Source organism: Ischnura elegans, chromosome 4 (assembly GCF_921293095.1).
Source record: "Ischnura elegans chromosome 4, ioIscEleg1.1, whole genome shotgun sequence".
Taxonomy (NCBI): Eukaryota; Metazoa; Arthropoda; class Insecta; order Odonata; family Coenagrionidae; genus Ischnura; species Ischnura elegans.
In genome coordinates this window covers 2,053,038-2,077,971 of record NC_060249.1, presented here as the reverse complement: position 1 = coordinate 2,077,971, position 24,934 = coordinate 2,053,038, and the positions used below count along the sequence as shown (strand labels likewise).

The window sequence follows — 24,934 nt, the reverse complement described above, 5'->3', positions numbered from 1 at the left end:
AATCACTGACACTCTCACTAATAAATTATCACTCACATTAATTCACTAGTTTACTTGATAAAAAATGTCACCTATTTACAATGATAACTGAAAATAAGTCCATTAAATCATGAAAGTTTATGATTAAACAAGATTATCTCAGTCTGCAAATAAAACTTATACAAATGGAATATACAAAAATGAAATTCAATGTTCAAATGTTAGCTTTCCTCTTTAGGCAAGGGACAGAGTTTGTTGACCGCCCGCCGTATTAGCCCGGCAGTCGTTCTCACTGTCGCCACTCTCGAAACCCCATCCTCACCGGGGTGGAGCTGCACGATGCGACCGAGGCTCCACCGGAGAGGGGGTAGATTGTCCTCCTTGATAAGGACCAAGTCGCCTTGCTGCATGCTGGGTGCCTCTCTGGTCCACTTGGGTCTACCCTGGAGGCTGGACAGGTACTCCTTGTGCCAACGAGACCAGAAATGCTGTTGCATCCTGGTCACGTGCTGCCATCTGGATAGACGATTGACGGGGATATCAATCATATTTGGGTCAGGGATGGCAGTGAGTGCGTCACCAATTAAGAAATGGCCAGGAGTCAATGGATTGAGGTCATTAGGATCTGATGACATTTGGGTAATTGGTCGGGAGTTAAGGCACGCCTCTATCATAGTTAAATAAGTGTATGTCTCCTCATACGTGAGGGATGCGTTCCCAACAATTCTCCTGAGATGATATTTGAGTGAACGGACAGCCGCTTCCCAAAGGCCTCCAAAGTGGGGTGAACGAGGAGGAATGAAATGCCGATTGATGCCTTGTGAGGATGAGTAGTGATGAAGTCTTTCCTGGTTTGACTTCGATGAGAATACTTTCTTGAGATCCTTAAATTCCCGATTCGCCCCCACAAAATTTGTGCCATTGTCTGAATAAATGTCGCTGCACTTTCCTCGTCGAGATGTTAAGCGCTTTAAAGCTCCCAAAAATGCTTCTGTCGTCAAATCCCCCACTAATTCAAGATGCACAGCCTTGGTGGAGAAGCAAACAAATACAGATATATAAGCCTTGATTGGCTGAGATCCTCGACGACGGCTAGTTTTAACATAAATGGGGCCGCAATAATCAACCCCGCACCGTAAAAAGGGGCGAGTTGGTTCAAGTCTCTGTCTTGGTAAATTACCCATTAACTGTGGTACAGCCTTAGGGTTACTGCGAAAGCATCTTGTGCATTGATGTACGATCTGACGGCAGATATTTCTTCCACTTAAAGGCCAGAAACGTTGCCGTATTGACGAAAGAAGCAGTTGCGGTCCAGCGTGTAGTTGCCTGATGTGTTCTTGCATCACGATCAATTTTGTAAGATGATGTTTTGGAGGCAAGACAATTGGATGCTTCTGACTATAGGAAATGTTAGAGGAACTTATTCTTCCTCCCACCCGGATCACTTCGTTTTCATTCAGAAATGCATGCAGCATTTTCAAGCTTGATTTGCTGCTAACTTGATTTTTCCGTTGAAGGTCATGAAGCTCATTAAAAAACACTTCGCTTTGAGCTGCTTTAATCAACTGCGTAAGAGCCGCCTCGATTTCTCGAGCCGTGAGCTCTCCCGTTTTCCTCTCAGTGCGTGATTTTGAGGCGTTGTGTCTGAATCGCAGGCAATAAGCCGTTACCCTCTGCAATTTAGATAATGACGAATAGCGCTGGATTAATTGGTTCACCTCCACTGCAATTAAAGCGGTGGCCATTGGTCGTTTCTCGGGGAGCTCTAGCATCTCAATGAATGATTCTGGCGGCCATTCATTTTCATGTCCATTCATCCAAGGTGGTCCTTGCCACCATGATGCCATCTCGTGCAATTGTTGTGGGGTAAGCCCCCTGGAAATGTGATCCGCTGGATTGTCCACTCCTCTGATATGCCTCCATTTGCATTTACTTGTGAGCTCGTGGATCTCGGCAACCCTGTTGGCGACGAAAGTCTTCCAATCGGATGATGGTGCCTTCAGCCATGAGAGCACCACTGTAGAGTCTGACCACAGAGTAGGGCTTCCCGAAAACGAGAGTGATGATGAGACCTTTTGAATGAGGTTGGCGAGGAGTACTGCTGCGCAGAGTTCTAGCCTGGGAAGAGTGGTTTTATTCAGCGGCGCCACTCGCGACTTGGAGCATAGAAGACGCATCATGAATTTTCCATCTGATTCGATGGACCTGACGTATACACATGCACCATAAGCGGATTCTGAGGCATCACAAAAGCCGTGAATCTCATGAACACTGCAATTCTTCGCAATAACGCGCCGGGGAAGTCGCAAATCATTTAGGCATCTGAATGATTCACGGAAATAAAGCCATTTTGAACGGAGCTCCGCAGGAAGTGATTCATCCCATTCCAATCTGAGTTCCCACAGTCGCTGAAGGAATATTTTTGCCTTTAGAATGATTGGTCCTATAAGGCCAAGAGGATCAAATATCCTCGCAAGATCGGAAAGAACTGATCGTTTAGTTACTCGGGCTTTACAATCGAAGTTCTTCGTGTCGAAATGGAAGACATCCGCGTTTGGATTCCAAAGAATTCCCAGGCTCCTGATGGTGTTGTCTCCTTCCGGACGAATCTGATAAGATGCCTCCCTGTGGTTCAATGGAATTTTCTTCAGCAATGCGGGATGATTAGAGCACCATTTTCGAAGCCTAAAACCTCCTCTTTCTATCAATGTGATAATTCCTTCTTGAACTTTCTCAGCCTCCTCGATCGAGTTGCTGCCTGTGAGGAGATCATTTACGTAGAAATCTTTCATCACCACTGCTGCAGCGCGAGGATCACGATGCGATTCTTCCAGGGCCAATTGCTGAAGACATCTTGTCGCTAAAAACGACGCTGACGCCGTGCCGTACGTCACTGTGTTTAACCTGTAGGTTTCAATTGGCACGCCTTCTTCGTCTCTCCATAATATACGTTGCAAATTGGTGTCAGATGGATGAACTTTGATTTGGCGATACATTTTTTCAATATCAGCAGTCATTGCATACTCATGTATCCTAAATCTAATAATGATGCTGAACAGATCATCTTGAATGGTGGGCCCTACCATTAATATATCATTTAATGATACCCCTGTTGAGCTCTTGCTTGAAGCATCAAACACAACTCTCAATTTCGTCGTTGAACTGGTGTCCTTCGTAATTGAGTGATGAGGAATGTAGAAGGCGACGCCCCTTGGTGGATGGTCCTTTTCCCCTACGACTAACTCCATGTGCCCAAGATCTCGATATTCCTTCATGAATGAAGAATATGCTAATTTCCTCCTCTCCTCATCCCTTAGAAGTCGCTTCTCAATCATCATAAATCTGCGATTGGCGATTTGCTCAGAATCACCAAGGTGACTGATGTCTCCTTTGATGGGTAGTCTAACGATGAAGCGCCCATCTGCCCCTCTTGTGGTGTTTTTCTTGAAATGTTCTTCACATTTCACCTCTTCTGCTGAGAATTTTGAAGCAGGTTTGCACTCCTCCAATTTCCAGAAGTTTTTTACCTGGTCTTCCAAGTTTGTCTCCACGCTAAAATGGCATGATGATGACGATGACGCTTCGTTAGTCCGGATTCTTCCTGATAAAATCCAACCAAGAGTGGTTTTCTGCAGGATCGGTGCGAATGGTGATGCTCTTATTTGCCCAATGCACAAAATTTCAAGAAATAGCTCTGCACCTATGAGGAGGTCAACGGCTTGCGGGATATTAAATCCGGGGTCAGCGAGTTGGAGGTTGGATGGTGGATTCCAATTTGAAATATCTACAGGGATGGCAGGTATTTCTGAAGTGATTTTTGGCAGCACTAAGCAATTAATTTCAGCCTTGTACGCCGTTGTTCTCGATTTGATCGTCGTCTGCACTATCTGAGCGCTTCTTGCGGACGATCCTCCTATACCTGTGATGCCTATTGCGCCCGCTTTCCTGTTGAGTCTTAAAAGCTGCGCCATTCTTTCAGTCATGAAGTTTGCTTGAGAGCCTGAATCGAGCAGCGCTCGACAAAGATGAGGGGAGCCTCGCGAATCATGCACCCAGACGACCGCAGTGGAGAGGAGAACTGTTGTTGACACCTCCTCCTGGCATGGAAGACTTGCTGTAGTGGACTGTATTTGTGTCGAAGACGGAATGAATGGTGTTGAGTTTGCTGATAGATTGGTCGCTGAGGTTTGGGTTGAGTGGTGAAGCAAGCTGTTGTGCCCTTCACCGCAATGCCTGCAATTGCCTGATGAGCAATTACTTTTAAAATGCCCTCCCCTTAGGCAGTTAAAACACACTCCAAGTTTTTTCGCGTCGCTAATTCTCTCAGTAACGGATTTCTTGAGGAATATACTGCACTGATACAGTTGGTGGGATCCTTTGCATAGCTTACATTTTGATGCAATGGCCACATTTCCCACCATTGACCTGCTGGTCTTTGAGAAAGGTCCCTTCTCTTGATGGCGTGACGTAATGGCGGTGCGAACAGCGCGATGAGCGTCTACTGTCTCCATCACTTCGGATTTTTCCTGCAGGAGACTAAGAAGCCTTGCGACGCTTGGCATCTCATCCCGTGGTAACGACGCTTCCCAATCCTGATGAAGCTTCAGGCCTATCTTGGAGGTAATTAAGTGGATAAGGAGCGCATCCCAGGAGTCAGTAGGCTGCCCCATGGCTTGGAGAGCCCTCAGGTGCTTATTAAAGTGATCCACGAGGTTTCTGACTTCCGTGGATGACTCCTTCACTAGATGCGTGAATTCAAATAAGGCCTTCACATGCATGCTTATTATATAGCGCTTGTTTTCAAAGCGCTGCCTTAATAGACCCCACGCGATGCTGTAATTCTGCTCGGAGGTGGCGAGAGAGGCTATTACTTGCAGCGCTTCTCCACGGAGGGTTGATCTCAAATAATGGAATTTTTGAATTCCTGATAGTGACACATTCTCATGAATGAGGCTGTTGAAAGTGTCATAGAATGTCACCCATTCATCATACGCCCCATGAAAAATTGGTAGATTTATTTGCGGGAGCTTCACGGGAGCAACATCGTGGCCATTTTCTTTTGAATTATTTGTGGTGGGTGATTGAATTATTCGTTCGGCCTTCGAGACGGCATCGAAATACGCGTCCTCGAATTCCTCCCACTCTCCGTCGCTTCCCGCATTCAATAATTCGATCTCAGATTGCACATCTTCGAATTTCTGCCAAATATCCTTAAATTTCTCCAGGCGGAGACGCAATTGATGGATTCCATCAGGAATCTCAACACTTTCCACAAAATTCTTGAATCTAGTGACTCTAGCCTTGATTTGCCCGCGTTTTGCAATCAATTCTTTAATTTTCTCTGCCATCGCTCTGAGAAACGTGCCTTAATGGGTCACTTAGCAGTGGGGAAATGACAGGAAAGGGTATGCACTCACTGCCTACCTTGTGCTGCGATGGCTGCGTAGTGATGCTGCGCTGCTGGTGCGCCGATGCCGCTGCGGTGACTGATGTGTCCTCCGCTGGTTGGATGGCACCTTTCTGGAGATGCTGATTGATGAGTAGTGCTGATGGTCCTCTGCTTGAAGACCCCGAATTGAGTGTTTGCCGGGAGATGCCTCGCGATGAAATAATCTTGCGCCGATGCACAAAGATTCCAATTACGATTTGCCGATCACTGATGTGATCCGGCCCGAGGGACCAAAAATGTTCGCGCAATCCGGCCCGAAGGTGGCACAGAAGAAATGCGCGCGGGGACGTGTGCCCCGGGTTATGATGAAATGAAAGGCGAGGACACCTTCAATCGAATTAGGTTTATTCGCGCGCAACTTGCGGGGAAGCGCACGCCGAACACTCCGCGTCCACACGCTCCCGGTTTTCAGTGAACACTGACAAACACCCACGCCGTCGGCGAGGGCATCGATGCTAGGGTAAAAGGGTTACTGACCCTAAGTAACGGCACTCCCTCACTCCAAAAGGGTGTGAGTCGAGTCCCCTTGGCGGAGACCAAGAGAAAGGGGGCCGAAAGGGACTTCGCCGGGCCTTGGAAAATCCCGAGGGCGACACACTCGCCGCAGGGGTGGGGGGGAAATACCCAACATCCATATCGCCGATTTGTTTTACCTATCCCCCCCCGTTCCGTACCGTATAGATCATTATTAACACCATCGAACAATATGAAAGGCATCCCCTCACATCTGCCAAAGGTCCTCAATAAGCTAATATGTTTTGTTTTAAGGTCGTAAATAGTGATTCAACCTGTAACAATTCTCACTCGGAAACCCTCATTGACTTATTAATTAACAAACTCCCTTTGCCCTGTATAGCAGCGGCCTAGGAAAATATAATTTTTGGCCTTCTATGATGTACTTCCCTATTTTGTATCTTGAAGCAGAAGTACAAATGGCGATTAAAATACAAATTACCTATCAATGTTATGCTCTTTCCAATAGTGGGAATGCTTCCAATAATTTTCTACAATGTACGCCACTACAATTACCAGAGCAACGATCCAAGTCAAGAGAGGATAAGGAAATAGCAAATGAAAACATCCGTACGGGCGGCGTCTCTCCATGGATCAGAAATGCGGACAACGAGAAAAGCTGGACAGGAATGACTTGAAGGCCTTGAATACCTGGTTTGGCGGTGGGTGCGGAGGACGAGTCAATGGATCATATGGACGAATGATAATGCGAGGAACGAGGAGATCCATGCAGAAAAATAGATAATGCATAGGGAACTGCGGAGCACCATAGGCCATGTTCTATGAGACGGATCAATTATGTGGGGAATCGATTGTGGGAAATGTTGATCGAGAAGTCCCCGAGGAAGAGCCAAAAGTACTTAGGAGGATAATGAGGGCTCCAACGTAACTATATAAGGATGGTGGTACAGAGAAATTAGCTACAAAGTATGTGTTTGAATAAACAATGGAACTCAAGTACTCTTACGTGTACGTCGTTAAGTTTTTTCCTCATCCTGCTTTCGTCTCCTGTCGAAGGTTCCACTTTCGTCCTGAAAACGAAAGCAGGATGGCTTTTGAAACTGAAGTCAATGAAAAACGGCAAACGCGAATGGAGAGCCCGGAATTTGGCAGTGATCGCAAACATCGCCGCAGATACCTACGCACGAATTTTCCCCCATACTTTCAGTGTAGTGCTCTGATTAATTTTACCGTGAATGATTGACTGACGTGAATGGCAATACCACCAATTGCAACTATCATAGAGTGTTGGAGTATATTTCGGTGCGCTTTGGTAACATGAAAGGAAAATTGGACAAAATTAATATCACGTCCTCGGGAAAGATATGCCGCCATTTTTTCATCTCCTCGAAGATTATTATTTATTCAGATCGTTTCCCGGTCGGGAGGTAGGAATTCAATTTGAGAAAATCAATCCCCTAGTAAAGGTTTCGGATACGTACCGGATAAAGTTAATTTTTTCCGGAATGTAAAAACCAATTTAGGTAGATTTCTTTCAGCGATCAGCATGAGAAACCGCATTTGATATGTGTACGTGGCCAGGTTTCTTTACCCACTGCAGATTGAATTGTGAGTACTCACACCATTACAATGTGTTCCATAATTCACTCATTTCATTTTATCGTCGAATGCAATGGAACTGAAAATATAAAGTGACCCGTTTATTTTTTCATTCCACGGGAAAATTATTGGAACGGTTTGTATCAGGCCACAGAAATGTAATCTTGAAGCACATGGATCTTCTTCCTGGCGATCGACTGGGCCTCAGCAGGTCCACGACACAACAAGTGAGTAGGATCCTCATATACATCCCCTAATCCATCAAGAAACGTATGAAGACATAGGGAATTTTTCTAGAGGTTTCTAAAGCTAATCACTATCTACGGAATGAATACCTACAGCATTAATTTGACGAAAGGAATATACACAGGAGGGGCTTATCATGGACAGATTCCCAGTTTAAGAAGCAGGACTTTTATCTGGAATGATCCTCATAACTTTATCACAAATAAGAAATTAAAATGAAATCAGAAATAAAAAGGGTGAGGACGACGTGGTTCCACAAGTTGTGAATTCCCTGGAGCGCGTCCCGTGGGGGCCGGAAGACTTCAGGGAACTCCTACCCACCTGAAATCCTCCGACATCCACTGGGCCGCAGAACCAAGACCACGCCGCCCCCAAACAATCAAGGCGAAAAATTAGGCATTTAAACACCGATCCTACCGGTAACCATGGTAATCCTTCTCGAGTAAAAGGCCCAGTCACGAGGTTGGTCTTTTCGCGCAAAATTTACTTCACCAATCTACAATGTGGACGAGACTGTCCCGAAAGAGATTATATATTAAGGTATCTAATTTCGATATTCATGTCACACATTTGGCGTGTATCTCACATTCGTATAAACTTTCATATCGCCGAAGCAAATCAATATATGACTCCAGGGTGATGGACTATTGTTGCCCACTTGAGGTCCAGTATTTAAAGTAATTTCATTGTAGTGCTTCAGTTCGTAATTATGCTGTGGTTACTCCTGGATACTGGAATGTAAAGCAAAAATAAACGCGGAAAAACTAGGACACGTTAGCAAATCGGACCGACTGCCCATTATTTTCCTTTTATCGTGACGTATTTCTCGTTAAAAACCGCCTTCATTTTTGTGTTCACCTATCACATATTTCAGCTTTTTGCCTGTCCTTAAAATTTAAAAATACGTATGAGCAAAAGCCGACTAAAATTTTCAAATTTGAGATACAGGAAAATGTTTACTAGGGTAAAATTCATGCATCAGGAAAATTTCAAGATTATAGCACATGTTTGACACAAGTGATAAGCCAGAAAATGGGACGGTCCGAGCGCGTGTGATGCATCCTCGCATATATTCGCATACTCATCGGCGGAATAAGGGGGCGGAATCGGGGGTTAAGAGGGGAACGTGCCCCCCCAAACGCTTAAAAAATAGACAAGATATTTTATACGGTTATCATTAAGCGTTATGTTTTGTGTACTACGGAGCCTTAATCTTTTAATTTTATATTAATAACTTCCATATTAAAATTAAGAGAAAATGTCGTACAGTAATTATTGTATGTTGTTTTTAATATCAATGATGACAAGACCGTTTGACTGTCGGACCCTTGAGACCACTCCCCCAGCAAAAAAATCCTGGATCCGCCCCTGGTTTTAACCTCAATAGAAGGGATTACACTAACAAATATTTTGTCTGATTTATAAAGCAATAGGTGTAAGAAAGGCTCTCACGAAATTTTACCATTGAGCGCAGAATAATTTCGCCCCTAGAGCAGTTTGAAGTTTCAACTTGAATTTCGCGCCAAAAACGTATTTCTCGGGCGACGCCATGTTGATGACGTGTAAAGCTCATGATATCTGCATTGCTTGCATAAGGAGTGGATTGTCGTATACGCTATTTCGAGTATAAGTAAATACTAGATAAAACGGAGAATTTTAAATGAGTGGGAGGAAACCTAATGTATATTGCTGTGTGCCGAGATGTGAATTTACCTCTCGTTACACGCCAGAAAAGTATTTTTTGTGGTGCCAAACGACCCAGACCGAGGAAGGCGGTGGTGCGACGCTTCACGGAGACTGCATATTCCTTCAGAAATAGGCTGTTATAGAATGTGTGAGGGCCATTTTAATGTAAATCTCTTCTGCTTCTCAAAGAGAATTAGTTTCCATTACTCCTTTTGTTGCCTTTGACCACACATGATAAACATTTCGTATGTGCTTAAATATATACGCACTCAACCGGAAATTTTACTTTTTAATTGAAAATATATCATTCTGCTTCAATTTATGTTGGATACTCGCTTTGCTCGCTGGGGGGGCTTTGCCCCCCCTACCTGCCCCCCCCCCGAAATTATGCTCACTGTGGGAGGTCTTACACTTTTTGTTTGCTACTTGTTACTTAAGGATCGTTTACTTTTAAGCTGGCTAGCTAAGGTATAAGCAATATTTCCACTTTCACGTAAAAGGAGCGCATGGTACGTAGGCTACAATATGAATGTAAATATTTATAAATAGAAACGTTTTTCTGAGGGGCTAAAAAAGCAAAATAAATTTCTACAAGTTTCTCTAACTTATTCAATTCAAATACAAAAAACGTTGACACCACGTTCCACGGTAACACCCAATGCATACGTAATATCGTTGCATAACGACTTAACGTATTACAATGAAAAACACGTTTATTAATTATTTTCCACAAAACTCAACCAAATTCTTGATATACGAATAAGATGCAACAGCTGTTCCCCTTCGTAAGCGAATTACGTAGGAACTAAATATCAATATCTAGAACAAATGCGCCTTAGCATGAATTGGGGCTAGTATGACGAATTTTATCGTGATCGCGAATGATTTCACTTCAGAAATACCTCTATTTAAAGTTTTAATGAATCGGGATACACAAATATCTCAGCTTTAATATCCAGCGCAATGCGCAATAAATCCGGTGAGTAACGGATCACAGCCTTTGGTGTACAATACATTGTGATTGTGAAGATTTCGATAATTTTCACAGTTGAATAACTTAGTCACTCAAGGAAACGTGATTTTCGCAAGACAAATAATTGAATAAGAAATACCTTTACTTGAACTTATCTTCCATAATGTATTATTCGCTGCCTATTCACTCCTGCAGCTCACGGATAGCATTGTACATTAAAAAGGACATTAACGGAAAAAGAACGTAAACAAAAATAAAAAGTTATCACCATCACAAAAAATGAAAATAAAACCATTTTTACCTACCTATATTATGTAAGACTTGTTTAAAAGTCTTTCTACTACAATCGTGTATCGCCAACAAGACACGAACTATAGTCAACAGCACGAATTATATTTTTTAAATGGCATTTAGTGCACTTGTTAACTTTGAAATTAATAACCACCACACTTTCGATGTAATATACCAAAAACAATAACTAATTTCCTACCTTATATTTCTCCACTTTTCATTTGAATGCGCTTTGATTTAAACAGATGTTTGTTCATGCGGAAAGAAGACGCAAAGAAATAGACACTTCAAATATTACTTTCTTAATTTTCTTCCTTATATTTATCAGCTTTTCGTTTGAATTCCTTTATCTTCTTTTCCAATTAAGATTCTCTTGCTTGCATAAGCAAATATGTTGCTATGATTGTTTGTTTGTATGACTGCCGCGCCGCCATTGGAATTTGGTGGCCATTTTTTGAACTAATCCCCATACTCAATTCTAATTTAAAAAACAGATAAATAATTGGAAATTTATTGTTTTCATAATTTTTCCCGGGGTTTCAGACAATTTTAGAGGGGGTCTTCATAAGACTTTTTGTCGTATCTCGTCTCGTTCACCCCAAACATTTGTATGAGTGAGTGAGTGAGTGGTCGTTAGGGGATTTTATAGAATAAATAGGGTTTTTTGCCCTCTTTGTTTCTATCTTGCGCATTGAAAGCCAACCACTGCAACGGAAAGGGTCTTCGACGCTAACCTGGTGATGTGTCAAATAGTGCAAACTAATGCATGATAATCTCAAATGTGTACTCCAGGAACACTCGATATCGAATCAGTCACAATGAACAGAAATAAGCACATTTGACTCCCGGTGCCGCCAGGTCTATTAATAGGAGAACAAATAGTAAATAATAAACACGGATAACTTCGCAAATCTTACAACAAAACAGAGAAACCGGAGGCAATTACTTACTGAATGAATACTAGCGAATAGTTTGAACTATCATTAATCGAAAAAGAATAATTGACGAATAACAAATTATAATATGTGACTCCTTTCGCCAGACTTCAAACTGTACGTTAATGCTAACGCCAGGATTTTATCCACCGTTTTTCTCTTAATTTTAAAAATTCGCATCGGCAATAATAAAAGCATAATATCAAATAAGGGGAAATTACGATTATAAAAAACCGGTTAATAAGTAGGAAAAGGAGCCGAAAAAATTATGAGAGACAGTCCCGACCCCTCAATCTTCACTACCCGAGCTCAAAGCGTTGCTCACTAGGCCACCGCCACGGCGACCCGTCACATGACAAAAATCATATAATAATTACTTTAACCACTAAGGGTAAAAACCGGTGCAAGTATGCAGTAAACGCTCACGAAATAATCATTACACCCTATATAAATAGAAGCGGAATGATAAATTTGCAGTATAAAATAATTTGTCCCTTTGTGTGCATGTATAGAATCACAAGCAGAATGTCAGCGGAGTGCCGCAGATAACTACGAAAGGAGTATAGGATACAAAATTTCCTTTAGAAGCAGATGTGGTGCCACAAACTTTGTCCTAAAACTTTTGAAAGTGACTGTACGTGTAACTCAGGTGTAAATATAAGTGTACTTACGGATATTTTCATGTAAAAATCCCCATCTCCGAGTTACTCTTTCATTTTGATGACGATTGATTACCATTTTTCATAGTACGAAACTGACTTGAGCATTAATCAGGAACATAGGTGGACCAAAGCGTGACCTCTGCTTAAAAAAAAAGCTGTTCCAACGAAATTTGAATGCTAATCCTAAAAGAAACGGAGAGAACCCCGAATTTCCTCCCTTCCGAGGGAAAGAAAACAGCTATAGCTACTTATAGCACATTTGTTCTTTGATTTCAAAACTTACATCCGGAAACTAAAAAACCGTAATAAGTAAAGGATTTTATGATGGTAAGTCCACAAATTAAAATATCTACGATTAAATTGGGCATGTATCATCCGACGGGCATCGTAAACCGATCGTGAGTAATCAATGTTCATTAAAATCCCTGGGTGGCTGAATCTGTAGTGTTAGCATGGAACATGTGTGCCAGTGGCGTAGCCAGGAATTTCGTTCGGGGGGTCCAAAACTAAAGGGGAAAATGTTTGAAAAGCAGGGTACAAAGTAATGGTGTTTAAACTAGTTTTAACACTTTTAATAATCGAAAAACTCCATTTGTTAAAGAAATATTTTTGAAATTCATGATTTTTCAATATTTCGTTTTATTTTTTGAAGGAAAATAATTGTGTTTTTACATTTCGGGGAGGCACGGATCCTCCCCCCCCCCCCCCCCCGCCCCCCTCCCGGCTACGCCACTGCTCCTATGGTATCCTCAAAGCTCTACTTTCGAATTCGGCCGATAGTGGCGTCTCCCTTGTCTGGATTCTCGAATGAGCGCAGGTGTTCGTGGGATCCGTGCGAGGCCCGGCTATTTTTAATCTATACATTGCTGACTTCTCGGTTGACGAGAATTGGATGAATGATAAAGCAGTATACGCCGATGACGTCGGCTTTTTAGTAAAAAGCAAGAATTGGACACTGGCAAAAGAATAGGACCAAGATTCTCATCACCAGGCCACTAAATGGTACAGGAAATAGTGGCTAGTTATTATTCATAGTACGACACAGGAAGTCACCTAACATAGATTCCGCAAAAAAAATTGTCACTGGCAGTTGCCTAAGAATAGGAGAACGGCTCATAAATAGGTAAAGTTAGGCAAAGTGCATTTTCGACAAAATCGACAAAATGCTGATAATTTCATTATAATGAAAATATCACGTCGCCTATCTTTTAAAGGTATCAATAACGACACGGAATGTAAATCGCAAGAATATTAATGAACTTCGAAACGAATAAGGAAATTAAAATACAAATGCATTACCTAAATATTCGCTCGGTCATTATTCGAGAGGATCCCGGGTGGAACGGCCCGTTGCGCTAAGAAATAGAAAGAAATAAACGAAATAAAGCGCGTATAATCGATATTTAGGCAGCAAATAAAGGTAAAAACGAAGACGATTACAAGAGAATTGAATTTAAACCCTCAATCGAGGAAGTTGAAAAATAATTTTATCGCCGCGGCCTCAAAAACCGACATCTCTGAGGTTTGCAACAATACTGACAATAAGTTAGAAAGTTAGCCGGGATCTGAATAAAAATGGCATGGGGGACTGATATGTCGTAAGCATATCGACCCCTGCGATTTTCTACCGCGGAAAAGAAATGCGACGATTGCGTCACCGGAGCGTCGTCTGATTCAATCGGCCACCTTAATCCTTTCGCAGATAAGTTGATGACGTCAGGAGCTCATGCCTCACCTCTACTCCTCGTTCTCCCGTGGTTCGTTGTTACTTGCACTCTTGTGAACGAATCTTCCCATCAACAAGCCAATGAGCCAGAACTCTAATTACGCCATCAACTCATTAAAAGTACGCCGCAACAATCGCGTTTTTTTTACTCACGAGAGAACGACCAAAATAAATGGGGAAACGGTTTTTCGTCCTCACTTATCTCTCCCTTATATATGTATAAAAAGTTATTTTAATAAGTTGATACTTCTAGTTTAGGCAATTATTTCAGTTTACATTCATAGAGATTATTTGTTTATTGATACCGTTCCCTCTTTGGAGAAGCAGAATTACAATTTGAGAAAATCAATGCATATGCGAAGCAGTGGCGGATCTAGGATAGGGACAAGGGGGGGCTAAGTACGGGGTAACCGCCAGGCAGTAGTGATGGTCCGAACAAAATTACCATTCTCTCTAGCGTAAGGAGTGCATCCTTAGCCCCCCCCCCCCACCCACCATATATCCGCCACTGTTACTAAGGCTACGAATATGAGTGAAATAAAATGGATCCCCAAAAAACAAACCTGTAAACGTACATTGAATAGGTACACTTGTTTTTAGCAGTCGGTATTATAAACGCGTTAGTTATTTGTGGTCCGGTTTCAATTCGGCCAACAAATTGATGGGTGACCTATCGGATCATCTATTCCGATTGATGATTTCATAATACAACAATAATAATAATGTGTCATAATGGCGTCGATAACCATGTAATCTTTACGTAATACTTTTACTATGAAATTAACTGAAAAAAAATGTTCATAAAGTGCCTCTTTATCTGGAGTGCTGCTTAGGTAAATGGTTCTTTTCACCTCCACTCCCAACCAAGGAGTAATAAGCTGGAGATTACCAGAGTCCTCTGGATTGTTGATAATACACTAAAAGTTACAATACACTACAACACACCCTATGAGGGAGTAGTGTAGAGAACTGCCATCCAGAGGACTCTGGAGATTACGACGCCACAGCGCCGTGTCATAGTTAAGTGGCAGCGTGCTGAACTACGTATTGCGCCACAGCGCCGTATCATCATAGACAAGAACCCTATATAAGGACGGTAATGTCCTATCTGAAACATGTTATCAATGGCTGCGCAAGTAATTTAAGTTCCTACTTTGGCCGCTATGGCGCCACCCACCGCATGCGAGGCTGGCAGCAGAGGTTACAATGTTAGGGAAACAATGTTATTTCTCAATTTTATTTAACCAAATTACGGCGAACAAAACAAGTTTTACCAATTTTTCTGATAGGATGAGTTAGATTATAGTCATATCTCTATTTGATGGGATGGAATAAACCCAGATGTCTGTGATAGTACAGCTAAGTGAAATTATATTCGCACCGGTGCCATCCGTAAGAAACTGTTTTAACTGCCTGAAAAAGTCGAAAATCCGCCAATAAACCTCAGGTGCACGATATAATCAAGGAAGGAAATCGATAAATGAATGAATATACAAGAAATTTGCAGCATGCAGATCTGTTCGCCATGATATCTTGACAGACTATTTCGAGAAAGCTCAGGTGATAGTGCAGCCTACAGACACATTTGAAACATGGCGGATCATTGTTTACAATTTTTCGGCACAAGCTGATGACATTTTAAGATCACCGAATACGTACCTTGCATTCCAACGGAATAAACGGGCAATAAACAGAATGATTGCTCGAGACAAAAAGAAATTTAATGAATCACTCATCTTGAAACAGCATACATTGCACTAGAACAAGGCAGAGTCTTCATACTTGCAGCGATATATCACAATTTTACCCTGATCCAGTCTATTTAGTAATTTAGAGTCTTATCCTCGCAAAGGCAGTTGAAGTAACATACGAATAATATCAAAATGCAAACATTTACACTTCAACAATCGTTTCTAAAAACACTGAAATTATAATCAGCAGAGAATTGTATCACACGAACTCATAATCACAACAATCGATCATTTTTTCTCTACGAATGACCTTTTAATCGTTCCACATGTGATTTCAAGCCACAGAAATGTTTCCTTACAACATAAAAACTTCTGCGAAAGTCGTAGATTCGTAGCGAACACTAGATACACACCAACACAATAAAATCAATGCTGTCACTACTAATCACAAATTAAAATAATTATACGCCTAAATAATTAATTATGTGATATCTTCAGGGCGAAAGTGTATGTCACACACTCAAAAACACATTTGCAAACACGGTAAGTGGTAAAGCGCAATCCTTCCTTGGAATAGCCTTCATCCATTTCTCAAGCTCGGACTCTATCTGAAAAAGTATCGTAATATCCTTTTAAATTTCGATATCTATTAAAATAATGAGACTTAACGCACAAAATTAGGAGCAAAATGACTTCAAATTTTCATGTAACCGCAATGGCGGACGACAATGACTCACGTGTACTTACTTTGGCTTTAAACAACATCCTGATCTTCACACCCTGAAGTTTATTATTCCCCTTCGCATATGAATTTCCGCAAAAGAATCCTGGCCACCAATAATTACGTAAACCCATTTCTTCCTGAGTAATCAACGATTTTGCAAGGGACTCTCACGTTTCTCCCATTAGAGGCAATGGCAAAATGGCTGTGACGCTGCCTCCCAATTGGTGGTCGGCGCTGCCATCGGCGGGATTCACCATATTAACTTGCGACACGAATTTTGGACAAATGACGATCGGAGCGCACGAAGACAATCGTCCTTATGTAGGGTTCTTGATCATAGAGGAACCTCTATGCGTATCATCATGATTTGGTGGCGTACTGAACTTATTGTAAGTACTACAACTGTCTGCACATGCATATACACAACGATTCCCGCTTTCGATCATCCCGATGACGATCGTCGGAACGATAGTATTGGAACCTAAGGGGACTACAAGTCACGCATTGACGCAACGTGTTTGGACCATGATCTAAAGAACGCGCGTAAGATTCGACGTCGTGAGAACGGGGTATAATAGACGATGTACTCAATGGCCTATTTTATTTTAATCAGTAATTGCAGAGCAACGTGGACGGATGCAATTCCTTCCCATAGATTTTTCTTTGTCAGGAAAGGTTACACTTTTTTTTAATTTTGCCTTTTTACTAATATCTTGTGCGCTGAGTCTCAGCCTTAAATAGATATTTAACCCCTTCCACTACGATTTATTTTCCGAATATCGTGCTCCTATCCTCTATTTATTTTTTCAGTAGTTCTTTTTCAAATGGTAGGTAATGAAATGATATTTTGTAAATTGTAATCAACGTAGAACCGTGAAATAAAAGGTGATTATTAAACATGGAGAACATAGCTGTTGCTACTCGAATAAAATAATGTTAATCCTCCCAATGCATCTTGTTTCAGGAAATATGAATTATTTATGTGTAATATGTATGTTGTGTCATTTTTTAGTTTCGAAATAATTATATTGTTCCTCTAAATAGAGCTTAAATTATGAAAATCCGATGACGAGATACACTCGTCATTGCGCGGTTTGGCGTCGAAAGTTCGTGACGAGCTAGACTCGTCATTACAGCGCAAAAGGGTTAATAAAAGCACAATTGGTGTACCTGTAGTTGAGATGTTCACCACCAGCCCCCAGCGCCACCACAGCTTCAAGCAGTCCACTCCATCGCTCCAAACGATCCCTCCCGTTCCTGAATAGAACAGAAAGAAAAACAGCGTCACACACATACCTACAGCACAAGCAATAAACAGTCAGTCTTCCTAAAAAATAAAGACATTTGTCAATGGAAGACGTTGGCTAGATTCCATCCCAAGCACTCGTCTGAATGAGCGTGTCTTGCTACGCGGTCACGTGCACGGATGCATAGTCATTGACACAAAAAGAGACGATTTCTCAGACGACCTGAAAAATATTTACCGTCGTACTATGGTAGACGTTATCAGGAGAAAAAAAGTTATGGGAATCTACTGCAAAACGAAGAGATTTAAAATGTCATTCTTTCCTCGCCCTACCAGAGAATGTATCGGTGTCTGAATTAATAAAATTAATGGCATCATTCGCTAAGACGAATTAATGCATGTTTATTTTTTTTCCATTGTATTTTTTTGCTATTATGCGTTACGTTTTTATGACCGTGTGGAGTGGATGTGGGGGTCCCCTCGCATTGTGCAAACTGGTGAATGGTCACCTCCTGCCAAACATCTTAGAGACGTCTCCTGCAGGGTATTATGAAGGTGTAGATGAATACTGTTACCTTTCAATGCGGGTAATTTTCTGAGGAGTCATGTTTTGGGGCAAAGACTGAGTTTCTAAGAATAATTATAGAATACGTTTCACCATCATCATTTCATTAACCCTTACTTTATTATTTCATCTTTAATCACCGCAAAGCTTTGGTTGAAATATTGAAAGAACAGAGATATGGCACCTTGGTTGAAATCACGCACAACTACCCGACTTCATTTTTAAAAAAATGAAAATTACTTATCCCGCCGTACCCCAGCCTTACTCTTACACGTCGAGGACCTAAAGTGGCATTACACCCTTGAGACGTATTCTGCCAAAGAACTCTTGTGCTTACAAAAACAATGCGAGGATGTTGAAAGAAGAATAAAGATAGTCATTGAATCCTAAAAAACATTATTGCACCTCGATATTACAGTATAACAGGCGATCTGTACGCATTCGTTAAAAAGGGCAAACTTCATTGATCTAATACGTCTGCTTTCCACGGGGTGCGAGAATGAAAATAAGATTGCACCAATGATGGCAACAACCACAGCAGCTAGGACGCAGTTAGCTATCATGCAGAATTTCCCACCAGCTGGCTCTGAATCACACACTCCTTGAGACCTTGGACAACTGCATAGATCCTCGCTTCCATATTCCGACTTGTGCGTGGTCGACTATCGTACGATATCGAGGCTTTAAGACCAGAAGGTGATCTAATTTTGAAACAATTTACTATCACCTCTCGGTGCAAAACAATTGCTCCTTTCATCTACGGAGTTATTTCCTGCTTTCCAAGTATCACATTGAGGTCCCAAATCTTGAATAATAACGCCCTTTGATCGAACCGCGGAGAGTGGTTTCTGTTGCTAAAGGCGCTATTTTGTCTCAAGATTCTGATTGAGGAATACTACGCTTTCGAGCCGTGCAGAGCAATGTCTAACTCCCTCGTTTCTGCTTTGGTCTTTTTCTCCGACATTCCGTTTCAAATGTCGTTCCACACAACAGCGTACACAGGATCTAAACTAGTGGGCGCAAGCCGTGGTTCTTCAAGTTGTAACATTTAAGCGATTGAAACCAACATTTTTAGAAAACTATAACAGCAGTTTATTATTTTTTAAATTATTTGCTGAGAAATATTTTAGTTACTTTTCTTAGGCCTATATTATTTTTCGTGGGTTTAAGGAAAATTTGTTGAAAACTTTCGTTTCAATCCAATCCTGATTTTCCAGTAATACTTTTGCGATTTTTGCTGCTAGGGGGGTTGGGGGGGCAGTTGTCCCATCGTGCCCCTCCCCATGGCTCCATGAGAATAAAATCGTCTTCAGCGTGAAACAAAACCACCACGCTCGGCACCATTCATCCGCTGTTATTCGCCGTGGCGCGCATGCGCACAGCGCCTAATCCCTAATCGCCTGTTTTCTGGCAACAAAGAGAATACGGGATCAGAGGAGCCGTATCGTCAGGTCAACGCAGACGCTCGATAAATAAACAAGCGGCTCGCAACGAATAGCGGATGACGCCATTAGCATTCTCACTCACGTTCGAGCGGCCATTTTGAGTGCATGAGGATTTTCTCTCGTTGCTTTTGAGGATTAGCCTTTAACGTGGAGTTGCGAAGAGTCCTGAATGAACAGCAACCTTGGAATCAACGCCACCGTAACAGTGTCTCTGGACTGAATGTCATTATCAATACAAAAGAGGATTCTATCGTGATTTTATCGTAACATTTGCTCAACTGACTATTGATAGTGTTACCTGGAAAATACTTTAAGATTATATTCTTCCCACCACTATGAAAATACAAATTGAACTGTTCAAGGAAGACTAACTTGTATTTAAACATTCCACGTATTGTGATGAGGAACCATCATCTTATAATATTCTATCGTAGTAAAGAAAGGGCAATAGCAAAATCAACCCTAAAATTCTCTATGTTATTAAATATGAATTACGTAATTAGCAGGTGAGTTATTTTGACTGTCAAGGAATTCCACGGGATAGAGTTATGGTATGGTATTTGGAAGGATGGAGAGAAACCTGGCGTCGGCATTAGCCTGCTATTAACGAAATAGACCAAGGGGACCATGGCTCAACGTCCCATCCGACGGACGAAGAGGTGCACTTAAATCGCCCTCTACAAAGCAATCACTAAGGGATCGAGCAGTATCTGAATAGTCCCTACCACCGTCGGGATTTGAACCCGAACTATCTGGGTGGGAAGACACCAAATTAACCCGATTCCCGTCAGAGAAAAGCCTGGCAAATTGAATCCTATTTATATTGAGGAACCTATTTACCTTTTGATTTTACAGCTGAATAACAAAGATAATGAAGGTCGATAAATGGACAATAATAACGGTCCAACAATCTTTGTGGGGACTACAATCATTACTTCATGATCTTAGACACAAATGAGGCACTCTGGACAAGGAAACCCGGTCAGTCTAGAAACTAGGAGAGTGTTAAGGACACGAGCATGCTACCAGGCAAATAAAACTACTACTTAGGAAAAAAAAACGAAATTTAGCGTAGTAAGTAAGTTCATGCTAGAGTTATAACATACAGTAATGTATACACATAGCAAGTACTTACAATTATAGTAAATTATTAACTATGTATGCAAGGCCAATTGTACCTAATTTGAGTCAAGCTATAGAGTAATCGTAGATGTTGTGGTCCCTTATTGTGCGCGTAAAAACGACATCTTCAGTATATCAGCTCTGATGTCTATTTCCCTGACCTTATCCCTGCGATCGTTTCTGCTAGAATAATTATGCCCTCTCAAAATATCAATATTGACAAAAAGTATTGTACTTGAAATTTCCTCCAAATATTTAAACTAAATTATTTACTTCGATCGGTTAGATTTACCCATTTAAAATTCATTATTAATTCAGTTACACAACAATGTTTATCCTAGCAATTTTAGAGAAATCGCGATGCTCGCCTTTGTTTTCTATCTACATCCGGAACCATTCCTCTTCCGTGCGGGTCCCGTACACAATCGGCGTACTCCAAACGGGGTCTCACGAGAAAATAATCACATAATTCTTTTACTTTTCATCGCATTTTCTAAGAATACTTTTAATAAATCCTAATTTGCGATTTGCCTGCCTGAAAACTCCCTGAAGGTGATTTCTACAGGATAATTCCTGCGTAAGAGTTACTCCTAAATATTTAACCAGCTCTACTTAATAATGTTGCTCGATTAAGTGAGAAAGTTTCGGTGGTAAAGTCTTTCTTTTTAAAACAATTCGTTCTTACACATTTGTTCACTCACTACTCATTTTTAAAGAGTTAACTCTAATTGCCAAGTGCCACACCATTCGTTTTAGTATTGAGATTTCTCTTGAGCCCAAATCTGTCGGACTCTTTTTTATATATCCCTGCACGGCACTGTGTCGTCCGCGAAAAGTCGAATTTGAGTAAATACAACATCATAAATAAAAAAGGAAAAGTTGGCGACCGATGATACTTCCCTCGGGTACACCGGATGTAACCATCGCAGTATCTGAACTAACGCCATCTAGAACTACCCTTTATTCGCGGTTCCTTACGGAATCCTTAATCCAACATATGATATCGGAATTTATTCCATAGGTTTGTAGCTGATAAGTAATGATGAATGGACGAACACGAAGTTCGCGTGCGGAACTGTATCGAAATCTTTTATGAAATCTATAAATATCGTTCCTTAACTTGTGAGGCGTGCTATATTAGATATACATTCTCGGCGTGTTTGTAAGGAAAAACTCAAAAATGTGAAGTGCGATTTTAATTAATTGGTATCTCAAAAATATACACGTATTAAAAGCACAATTTCCTCAGCTATATGCGAATTATTTCGCTCAAGAGAGTACCATTTTTCAGTTAACTTATTGCGAAGCACAAAGAATAATTCATTTGTGGAGGCGTTTTTCATTGATGATAGATTTCCAAAAATAGAGGACATATCCACGTGCTATCCCCCAACCCCCTACACCTTGAAGATCCTCAAATTCACACATTCCGTCCTTCACGTCTCCAGCACTGCAGTTTCCACATGCGCCGAGTTAAAACTTGTCCGCCACGTTAAAACGACCGCCCGCTAGCTGGTAACGCCCGACCCTCGTCATCTATTCCACTCGGAGGGAATTCCACGCGAAAACGAGAAATTTTCCCATTTACTTTCCATTTTCACATGCAAAACGAATGCCACACCCAAAAAACTTTAATATTAAAAACTAAAGTCGCGGTTTTTTCTTATATTTTAATTCCAAGATTTAAAAACTTCTCCCAGAGAGAAAAAAACTATTTCCTGAATATCAAAATATGGATGACCGAGTTTCATTATTATATTTAACATGCTCCGCTACTTCAAGACGTTTGTACGAAAATCTAAATCTATTAATTTCATGAAATTATCGAAATATATTCTTGCAACTGCACTCACACATATGACTTGCGACCACAACGAATAGGTTACGCGAAGTATTTTCTGAAAATGCTATTCGAAATTTCAAAATTTACAATATTCTCAGGATCTTTAGGCTCAAGAATAAGAAAATATTTATTACTGCTTGAATATAAACAAGTCATTTCGACAACGACTGAAACAATTTTCGTAAATCCAAAAGAAACACGATAAAATTTCGAATTCCAGCAGCACTTCGACGTGTTTCTGTTTGTGTGATCAGCAAATGACTGCTGCGACGGTAGTCAACTCACTACACACATTTACAAGGGAATGGCGATACTGTCGGCTATAATTTCTGGAGAAAGCACAGACTTAAAAAGACAAGGATTGAATTATCGCTTTTTAGGTGCCCACTGTCCACCCTTATTTCAATTTTCTGGACAACCTCGACGCATGTCGCCTATGTAAACTTGAACAAACCCATCTACATGCGAGGTTGGAGACAACACATTGGTAGCCGATTGAGAAGTAATTACACACTGTAATGTACGTGAGAATGATGTCAATTGTATAGCCCTCAAAGAAGGCTAGATTAATGAACATTATCATCGCGTCAAAAGACAAATGGTCCGACTACATCGCCTTGTGGTACACGTGGAGCAATTACCTCTGGAGGATTGACTTCTTGCATTAACATCGAAGGACTCTCTCTCTATCACTCTTTCCCTTGCCGCGTAAATGGAATGAAAACAATCGGAGGACGTCTTCCGTGCTGTCCCACCAACCATTAGTGATCGGTCGTAAAGTCGGCCCATAAATATTTGAGCTATCGGGTTGACTTCTTTGGCGGTCGATGAGCGAGACCCACTATGGCGAAGGACCCTCTCCAAGGGGCTCCAAAGCAACATTCTCTCCCGTTAATGCGTTAACGACTGCGATGGGGCCGTTAAAAATAAGACCACACCTCCGCCTAACTGCCAAAGGATCGGGAGATGCCATGTATTCTTAGTTTGTAAGCCTGAGGAGGAGTGGGCATTTGTTAAGTGAGGTGGGGTCGCGGTGGTTGATACGCGCTTAGTAATCCGACGGGAGACTTTTCCCACGTCTAAATTGGTTGAATTCACCAACAATAAAACGAGCCAAAATTGGACGAAAGAAAAACCGTTGCTACTGTTCAGAAGACATTTATGTATCTACAAAGCCCTTGAAATATTTTACGCAAGAAGTGGAAACAAACCGTTGTAAATAACGAAATATAATCTAAGAAATATAGACATGGACATATTATGGACATACAATTTGAATCAAAAAATCCCTCTTTAAAATTTTAATTCCTGAGCAATAAACCTAAGGTTTATGACTTGTAATCAGAAAATTTAAAGGCCGATAATTATTTTTATTAAATCTCCAATTGACGGCTGAAAATTAGACTGCCAGCTCAGCCAAGCGTTGACCTTTTGCTTTACGTTCTTGCGGGAAGTTTATTTTGCTGTTAATCAAATTCTCTTTTGCCCATGGTAGAAATGTACTGTAAAATTATATTCTTTGTTTTAATAATGTATTGCGAAGCGGCCCTTTGTAGAGAACCATTGGGCATCAAATATTATGTGCTAACAATTTAATTGACTCCTTTAATAACAAATCCTCGCGGCTGAGCTTAAAGCCACCGAGTGCGTCCACCGGGTTGCGGATGGTGGGTCGACCTTTAGATATAGAGGTTAGCTGCGAGATAAGCGAGTTCTCTCGTCGAATAAGCAGTCGTGGGCAAAAAGCGGCGGTATTCTGAGGGGGTATTGGGCTACCCTTGGGTAAGGTAGACCATTTAAAAGATACCAAAACCTGTGAAGATACCGTGACTTGGCGACTGGGGGCCGCCAATAATTATGCCTCTCATTACCCGGGGGAGAGGGCAGCAGCTCTTCTTCACATGTGCGAAGGTGGAGACCATACTGGTCGTTACAGCGACACACATTCCACTACGGGCGTGGTAACATTTACTTTAACGGCTGTAGTACTGCGATGTGGAAGGCAAGGCGAAACCACCACATTATCATCCCGAGAAGTCACAGCTACTCCACTCAATTTATATAATGACATGATGGAATTCTCTCGGGTAAAATATTCCGGAGGTAAACTAGTCCCCCATTCGGATCTCCGGGCGGGGCTACTCGAGAGGGTACATCGTTCAAACGAGATAGAATGTTACGGATAGGAACATGGAACGTCAGATCACTTCGTACCTGCGGTAAGATAGAGAACTTGAAGGTGGAGATGCGAAGAATGAACCTCGATGTATTAGGCATC

General features: G+C 41.4%; 1 protein-coding gene across 1 annotated transcript; it reads right to left on the bottom strand.

Moving 5' to 3' along the window:
• Window positions 1–200: 200 nt before the first annotated feature.
• Window positions 201–5,327, bottom strand: LOC124157066. Its single transcript, XM_046531539.1, has one exon. It carries the CDS (start codon window positions 5,325–5,327, stop codon window positions 201–203), a length of 5,127 nt encoding a protein of 1,708 aa, XP_046387495.1.
• Window positions 5,328–24,934: the final 19,607 nt, after the last annotated feature.